Source organism: Corvus kubaryi, unplaced genomic scaffold, assembly GCF_017639235.1.
Source record: "Corvus kubaryi isolate FWS band 111438036 unplaced genomic scaffold, C.kubaryi_AGA036_p1.0 135, whole genome shotgun sequence".
In the NCBI taxonomy this organism is placed as follows: domain Eukaryota; kingdom Metazoa; phylum Chordata; class Aves; order Passeriformes; family Corvidae; genus Corvus; species Corvus kubaryi.
This window is the reverse complement of record NW_024580669.1, coordinates 53,648-62,513: the sequence shown is the minus strand read 5'-3', so window position 1 is coordinate 62,513 and position 8,866 is coordinate 53,648. Positions and strand designations below refer to the sequence as shown.

At 61.2% G+C, this 8,866-nt stretch overlaps 1 protein-coding gene across 1 annotated transcript in view; it reads left to right on the top strand.

Annotated features, from left to right (window-relative positions):
* LOC121676817 (skin secretory protein xP2-like) overlaps positions 1-8,866 on the top strand; it is a 34,670-nt gene that overhangs the window by 7,002 nt on the left and 18,802 nt on the right. Inside the window, exon 3 of the mRNA XM_042053773.1 lies at positions 5,730-6,071. Coding sequence (XP_041909707.1) covers positions 5,730-6,071 — 342 coding nt within the window. The remainder of the gene's footprint in view (positions 1-5,729; positions 6,072-8,866) is intronic.

Sequence of the window (8,866 nt, the reverse complement as noted above, 5' to 3'; positions counted from 1 at the left end):
CCCTTCCCCGCTCCTGTCCCTTCCCTTCTCCTACTCCTTCCCCTTCCCCTTTTCCCTGCTCCTTCCCCTTTTCCCTGCTCCTTCCCCCTTTCCCTGTCCCTTCCGCTGTCCCCGCCCTTCCCCCAGTCCCTGTCCCCGAGCTCTCGGGGCTGACCCAGGGCACGGCGGGGCCGGCCCGGGCTGCTCCGTGCCGCTGTCACGTGCGGCGGGGCCGGGACGAGCCGCGCTGACCTCCCGGTGCCCGGATAAGCGCGGGGACAGCGGGCAGGGCTGGCACGGGGCTGGCACGGGGCTGGCACGGGGCTGGCACCGCCCCGGGGGCCGGGCGGAGGGGACACAGAGGGACAATCCCCGCTCCGCTCCCCGTGTCCCCGTTCCCGAGGCCCCCGCGGATTCCAGAGGCTCTGGAAGCCGCGAGCCCGCCCTGGGCAATCGGTAACGGCGCCGAGTGGCCCCGAGCAGCGCCCGCCCGGCATTCCCGAACCTTCCAGGGCGGGGATCGCATCCCTGAGCCTTCCCCGTTCCCTGATCCAGCTGAGGGTTTGGCTCCCTTGATCCCGATCCAGGTGAGGGGCTGGCCCCCTGATCCTGCCAGGTTTGGCTCCCTGATCCTTCCAGGCCCGGCTCCCTGATCCTTCCAGGATCCCTGATCCTGCCAGGTTTGGCTCCCTGATCCTTCCAGACCCCCTGATCCTTCCCGGTTCCCTGATCCGGGTGAGGGTTTGGCTCCTTTCATCCCGATCCAGGTGAGGGTCTGGATCCTTGATCCAGGTGAAGGATTTGGCCCCCTGATCCTTCCAGGCTCCTGGATCTTTCCAGGTCCCCTGATCCAGGGGAGGCTTTGGCTCCCTGGTTCTTCCAGGGGAGGGGCTGGATCCCTGATCCTTCCAGGCCCCTTGATCCTTCCAGGTGAGGCTTTGGCTCCCCTGAGAATTCCAGGTGATGGATTGCATCCCAAATTCTTCCAGGCGAGGGTCTGGATCCTTGATCCTTCCAGGCCCCCCCTGATCCAGGGGAGGGGTTTTGGCTCCCTGATCCTTCCAGGATCCCTGATCCTTCCAGGTTTGGCCCCCTGATCCTTCCAGGATCCCTGATCCTTCCAGGTGAGGCTTTGGCTCCCTGGTTCTTCCAGGGGAGGGATCGGATCTCTCGGATCCAGCTCCGGAAGGGCAGGAATTGTTTGGGATCCGTGGCCGCTCTCCGGTGTGACAATTCCAGGGCTGGAAAATCCCGCTGGTGCCCCAACAGCTCTTCCTGGCCCATTCCCGGTGATCCCGGTGATCCCAGTGATCCCGGTGATCCCAGTGATCCCTTGGCCTGGTCATTCCAGGCTGCTTTTCCCAGGAAAAGCTCGGGAACAGCCGCTCGCCGTGGCCGAGGTGTCGCACTCAGAAATCCTTTTCCCAAAGGATCCGGGATTTTCTGGAGTCGGGATTTGGGAGCGTGGAGGAGGCAGCAGCTTCCCGGCCCTCCCTGGGTTTGGGAAAGCTGGGAAAGGGAGGGAATTTAACCCTGATTCTGCCAGGGAAAAGTGCCAATCTTAGTGAAAAATTCCAGGGAAAAATTCCAATCCCAGGGAAAAGTGCCAATGCCAGGGAAAAATCCCAGGGAAGATTTCCGATCCCAAGGAAAAATTGCAATGCCAGGGAAAAGTTCAGATCCCAAGGAAAAATCCCAGGGAAAAATTCCAATCCCAGGGAAAAATTCCGGTCCCAGGGAAAAGCCCCAATCCCAGGGAAAAAATTCCAGGGAAAAGTTCCAATCCCAGGGAAAAATCCCAGGGAAAAATTCCGATCCCAGGGGAAAGTGCCAATCCTAGTGAAAAATCCCAGGGAAAAATTCAAATCTCAGGGAAAAAATTCCAGTCCCAGCGAAGAATCCCAGGGGAAAGTTCCAATCCCAGGGGAAAGTTCTGATCCCAAGGAAAAATCCCAGGGAAAAGCTCCAATCCCAGGGAAAAGCTCCAATCCCAGTGAAAAATCCCAGGTAAAAGTTCCGATCCCAGGGAAAAATTCCAATCCCAGGGAAAAGTTCAGATCCCAAGGAAAAATCCCAGGGAAAAGTTCCAATCCCAGGGAAGAATTCAGGGAAAAAATTCCAGTCCCAGGGAAAAATTCCAGTCCCAGGGAAAAATTCCAGTCCCAGGGAAAAGTTCTGATCCCAGGGAAAAGCCCCAATCCCAGTGAAAAATCCCAGGGAAAAGTGCCGATCCCAGGGGAAAATTCCAATCCCAAGGAAAAATTCCAGTCCCAGGGAAGAATTCAAATCTCAGGGAAAAAAATTCCAGTCCCAGGGAAAAATTCCAGGGAAAAATTCCAGTCCCAAGGAAAAGCCCCAATTCCAGGGGAAAGTTCCAATCCCAGGGAAGAATTCCAATCCCACGATAAAATTCCAATCCCAGGGAATTCTTCCCATGCCGGGCTGGCACAAAGCGGAGCTGGACGCAGCTCAAGAATCCCGGGATTTGTGGCCCGGATTCCCGGGAAAGGGACCCAGAGCCCCAGGGGAGGAGGACAGGGAAGGTTCCGTGCCGAGATTCCCAAATCCTCCCCGATCCTGGGAAAACCGAGGTGGGAGCCGCTCCTGATTTGGGATCCGAGCGCTCCTGGAATTGGGAGCTGGGATTTCCCTGCTCCGGAATATTTGGGAATGGCCCAGAATTCCTTGGAATTCGGCGCTTTGCGCTGCGAATCCCCAATCCCGGAGTCCTTCCCGGTGGGAATGGGGTTTATCCCGGCAAAGGGAAATCCTGGAATTGTCACCTGGCCGAGGGCTCCGAGCGCTGCCAATGGCAGGGCTAAAAATATTCCCAAAAAATAACGGGAGCAGCTCCGGGATCAGGCGATGCCGACGCCTCGGGAAAATTTCCCGGGAATGTGGGGGCTGGAAACGAGGCCATTCCCAATCCCGGCAGTTTTCCGGGAAGAGCAGCCAGAGGAAAGCCGGAGTGAGGAATTCTGGCCGAGGATGGACGGGAAAAAGCTCTGGAAGTCCCCTCTGGCCGGCTCCAATCCCGGGATTTGGGAGCTGCGCCTGGCGCTGGGAATATCCAGAGGATTTTCCAGCTTTTTGGGGCTCCTTTTGGCTGCACCGAGCCCTTTCCCAGTTTCCCTTTTCCCCCCTTTCCCGGTTTTCCCGAGGATTCCCAGCTGGCACCGCGTGGTTTTTCCTGGCGCTGGTGGTCTTCTCCTTCAAAAAAAAAAATTCCCCCCAAAAATCCCGAGAAATTCCCCAAAATCCCCCCCCCAAAAAATCTTTCCAGGTCTCGGCACCCCGCTGCCCTTTTCCCAGGGTTTTCCCAGCTGGATTCCCAAAGGAATTCCGGGATTGACCAGGGACAATCGTGGCTCTGTCACCTCTAATCCAAGGGAATCCTGGAGGTTCTCCCGGTTTGGGATGATCCCCATGGAATTGCTGATCCCGGCATTTGGGAGAGGCGGGAATGTGGCTCCGGATTTCTGATCCCAAAATGATGGGAAAAGGGCAGGAAATCTGGGAATTCTGTTCCCACAGTGAAAGGGGCGAGGGTGGCTCCGCGCTGACCTTTTTTGGGAATGCTGAGAAATCCAAGGAAATCCCCCTGGGGCATGCAGGGAAAATCTCCTTGGAATATTTTTCCAGCCGTTTTTTTTTTTCCTCGGGTCGGAATGAGGCTCCTCGGATGATAATTCCCGAAAGATTCCATGGATTCTTTGGGGAAAAAAGGAAAAAAAGTGGAATTTTTGGAGTTCCGTGAGCCGAGAAATCGATTTAAGGAGGGGAACGGAATCGGAGGGAATTCCGCTGTGGAATTTTTTCCCAACCTTTCCCAGCCGGGCTTTAAAAATTATTGGGAATTAAAGAGGGGTGGAAAACCAAAAAAAAAAACCTGGGAAAAATCCCCGGGCTCGGCACCTGGAGCGTTGGATTTGTGGGATAACGAGGCAGAGAGAGAGAGGGAAAAGTTCTGATCCCAGGGAAAAGCGACAATTCCAGGGAAAAGTTCCGATCCCCCCGGAAAAACCCGAAAAAACCCGGGAATAAATCAAATCCAGGATTTGGGAACGGGGTGTGAAAGGCGGGCAAAGAGCTGGAAATCCAAGCGTGGAGCGAAGAATTCCCAGGAAAAATCCCAGGAAAAAGCGCCGATCCCGGTGCCCAGGCAGCTCCGTGGCGTTGGGAAGCAGATCCCAAACGCCCGAATTCCCGAAATCTTGGCACGAGGGCAGAGCTGGAGCTCGTTGGGGGCTCTTTGGGAATTCCCTGGCAGAGAATTCCCGGCTCTGGGAATGCCGGAGCTGCATTCCCGGGATGGTTCTCCCGGGATCCTCGGCACGGGCGGCGCTTCCCGGACTTTCCCAGGGCCGGGCCGGGGGATTTCCCGGGAAGCGCTGAGGCGGAGCCGGGGCCGCCCAGGGGCTCCCGAAATCCCCTCCCGGGGGGATGCGGGAATTCCTGATGCGCTGCAGCCGTGGGGTTACTGGGATGGACTGGGAGCACTGGGAGGGCACTGGGAGCACTGGGAGGGCACTGGGAGCACTGGGGGGGGCACTGGGAGCACTGGGGAGCACTGGAGGGCACTGGGAGCATTGGGGGAGCACTGGGGAGCACTGGGGGGGCACTGGGAGGGCGCTGGGAGCACTGGGAGAGCTCTGGGGAGCACTGGGAGGGCGCTGGGAGCACTGGGAGGCACTGGGGGCACTGGGAGCATTGGGAGAGCACTGGGAGGGCGCTGGGAGGCACTGGGGGCACTGGGAGCACTGGGAGCATTGGGAGGGCACTGGGGAGCACTGGGGGGGCGCTGGGAGCACTGGGGGGGCACTGGGAGGGCGCTGGGAGCACTGGGAGGGCCCTGGGAGTACTGGGAGCATTGGGGGGGCACTGGGAGCACTGCGGGGGCGCTGGGAGCATTAGGGGAGCACTGGGGGAGCACTGGGAGGGACTGGGAGCACTGGGAGGCACTGGGGAGCACTGGGGGAGCACTGGGAGCATTAGAGGGGAGCACTGGGAGGGCGCTGGGAGCACTGGGGGGCACTGGGAGCACTGGGGGGGCACTGGGAGGGCACTGGGGAGCACTGGGGGGCGGATCCTGCTGGGGGAATCCCATGGGATCCATGGGGAGATTCCCGGGGAAAAGTGGGGGCGGATCCCGGATTTCTCCCGGGAATGGGAAGTTGGGGGGATCCGTGGGGTCTCCATGGGGTGCCCTGAGCAGGTCTGGGGGGTCCCTTCCCGGATTTCTCCCGGGAATGGGCCCTGCTAAGGGGGATTTGTGGGATCCGGGGGTCGCTTCCCAGATTTCTGCCAGGGAATGGCCCTTCCTGGCGGGATATTCCAGAGGCTCCCTGTGGGAATGTCCCCGTGCATCCCGGGGGTCCCTTCCCAGATTTCTCCTGAGGAGAGGTCACTTTTTTGGGATGATCCCTGCTGGTGGTTTGTGGGATCCCATGGGAATGTCCCTGTGCATCCCAAGGGTCCTTTCCCAGATTTCTCCCAGGGAATGGCCCTTCCTGGGGGGATATTCCAGCGGCTCCCTGTGGGAATGTCCCTGTGCATCCCAGGGGTCCCTTCCCATCTTTCTCCCAAGGAACGGCCCTTCCCGGGCGCTCTCCCTGCCACCTGTGGCAATTCCAGGGCTCCCTCTCCAGTCTCCCCCCGTTCTTCCCGGGATCCCCCAGCCGCGATGCCGCTCCCGGGGCTGCTCCCGGAGCTCTCCCGCCGCGTCCCTGACCCTCGGTGTCCCCCCGCAGGGCCCCGGGCGGGCGCTGAGCGCGGCCCCGGCGCGGTGCGGAGCGGAGCCGGTGCGGGAGCGGGTGCGGGCCGCCCGCCGCGGCGCACGGAGCATGCCCCTGAGCCCCGCGGGCAGCAAGCATGAGAGCCCCGAGTCGCCGCCGCCGGAGCCGGAGCGCCAGCCCCGAGCCGCCGGCAGCAGCGGGGAGCCGAGCCCCGGCCTGCGGGAGGAGCCGCGGCTGGAGCCGGCCCGGGGCCCCGGCGGGCCCCGCTCGCCCAAGCTGGCGGCCCCGGCGCGCATGGAGGAGCCCGCGCCCGGCGCCATCGTGGTGCGCATCGGCATCCCCGACCTGCAGCAGACGGTGAGTGACGAGCGAGGGACCGCGCAGGGGATCGGGGAGGGATTCCCGAGCGGCCGGACCGGGATCTCCGCTCAGCCGAGCCGGGATGCGCACCGGGACCGTGAGCGAGCCGGGATGCGCCCACCGAGCCGCACCGGGACCGCGACAGCGACAGCGACACGCCCGCGCCGGGATGCGCATCCCGGCAGCTCCCGACCCGCTCCCCGATCCGCAGCCAGAGCGGCCCCGATCCGCTCCCTGATCCGCTCCCAAACCGGCCCCGATCCGCTCCCTGATCCGCTCCCAAAGCGGCCCCGATCCGCTCCCAAAGCGGCCCCGATCCGCTCCCTGATCCGCAGCCGGACCGGTCCCGAGCCGCGCCGGGATGCGCATCCCAACAGCTCCCCACCCGCTCCCTGATCCGCATCCACAGCGGTCCTGACCCGCACCAGGACCGGCCCCGATCCGCTCCCAAACCGGCCCCGACCCGCACCCTGATCCCCCACCCGCATCCTGACCGCTCCCGGCCCCGCTCCCGCAGCACGGGCAAACTTCTCCCCGCCGCGGGCCCGGCAGGACCGGTCCCCATTGCCCCGCTCCTCGGTGTTCCCATCCCGGTGTTCCCATCCCGGTGTTCCTATCCCGGTGTTCCCATCCCGGTGGCCCCTCCGGTCCCCGCAGAGCCCGGTGCCAGCGCTGCCATCCCGGGCGGCTCCGGTGCGGCCGCAGCGCGGGGCCGCTGCCCCTCCAGGCGCCCACCGGGAGCGGGCTGGAACTGGGATCGGCTCCGGGAGCGGGACTGGGCCGGGAACGGGGGCGGCTCCAGTGCCGGCCTGGAAGAGGGATCGGCTCCGGGACTGGGATTGGGACTGGGAGCAGCAGGACCGGGCTGTGGGGGCCACAGCGCTGGCGGGGGAGGGTCACTCGTGTCTGGGGCGCTGGGTGCTCCGCTGGGCCGGACAGTGGAGGTGTGGTGGACACTGGAATAGGGGTGATGGACACTGGAATGGGGGTGATGGACACTGGAATGGTGTGGGGGGTGATGGACACTGGAATGGGGGTGATGGACACTGGAGTGGGGGTGATGGACGCTGCCATAGGTGGGATGTGCAGGAGTGACCCAGGAGTGACCCAGGAGTGACCCAGGAGTGACCCAGGAGGGCACAGCCACGCTGAGGGGTCAGCTGGGCGCAGCAGGGTGGCACCACGGGCGGTCATCCTGGGTGCTCCAGGGTCCGGCAGGGCTCAGGGATTGCTGGAGCCAGGAGTCACCTGGAACTGGGGGATTTGTTGGGAACTGGAGCCGGGAATCGCTTGGAATTGGGGGATTTGTAGGGAATTGGAGCTGGAAATCGCTTGGAATTGGGGGATTTGTAGGGAACTGGAGCCTGGAATCCTCAGGAACTGGGAGATTTGCAGGGAGCGAGGCTGGGAATGCTGAGGGGCTGAATTCCTCTGGAGCTCTGGATCCAGCCCTGGATCCTCATCCCATAAATTCCTCTGGAGCTCTGGATCCGGCCCTGGATCCTCATCCCATAAATTCCTCTGGAGCTCTGGATCCGGCCCTGGATCCTCATCCCATAAATTCCTCTGGAGCTCTGGATCCGGTCCTGGATCCTCATCCCATAAATTCCTCTGGAGCTCTGGATCCGGCCCTGGATCCTCATCCCATAAATTCCTCTGGAGCTCTGGATCCGGCCCTGGATCCTCATCCCATAAATTCCTCTGGAGCTCTGGATCTGGTCCTGGATCCTCATCCCATAAATTCCTCTGGAGCTCTGGATCTGTGGTTGTTTTCCCACCAGTTTTTCCATAACAAACTCTGCTTGGAGCTGGGAATTCTTTGGGATCGTCAGGGTGCCCAGGCAGTTTTCCAGCCCCGACTCCGACTCCATCCCAGCATTCCCAAGCTCAGGACCCCAGCTGGGAAAAGCTCAGGAGCTTCCAGGCAGGATTTGAGGCCGGGAAGTCGCTGCCTGACTTTTCCGTCTCTTCTGGAATTGTCTCCTTTCCAACTCCTCTCCGCTGGGTTTGCTCATCCCGAATCCTTTGGATTCCCTGGAAGTGCTCGAATTCCCAGGAGCAAATCCCCGCCCAGGTTTTCTGGGAATAAAAGGCCTTTTCCTTCGGCACATCCCGGTTTGTATCACCCGCACCTGATCCAGAGTCAGGGAAGAGGGATTGAACTGCCCACACCTGGAAAATCCCACCTGGAGTGGGAGAGCTGCTCCAGGGAGCTGCAATTCCCAAAACCTCTGGAAGCGGTCGCAACACTCGGCATTCCAGAGCTCAGGAAAAGTTTGGATAATGCTGGCAGGTCCCAGAATTCCACAAAAGTTGGGAAAACGCCCTCAGGTCCGTGCTGGGATTGTTGGGATTGTTTTGTGAGGAGCCAGGAGTCGGGCTTGGAGACCCTGGGGGGATTTTCCAGCTTGGAATTCCATGGGAATAGGAAAGTTTGGCAGGGAATGGGGCTGTGGAATGTGTGGTTGTTCCAGGGAATCCATGGGATGCTCCAGTGATCCCAGGGCAGGATTCCAGGGAATCCATGGGATGCTCCAGTGATCCCAGGGCTGGATTCCAGGGAATCCATGGGATGCTCCAGTGATCCCAGCACAAGATTCCAGTATATCCCATTCCCAGCATATCCCAATCCCAGTCTGGCTGTTCCAGGGAAACCATGGGATGTTCCACTGGTCCCATTACAAGATTCCAGGGAAGCCGTGGGGTGTTCCACCGATCCCAGTGCAGAATTCCGGGGAATCCATGGGATGCTCCACTGATCCCAGTGCAGGATTCCAGGGAAACCTTTGGAT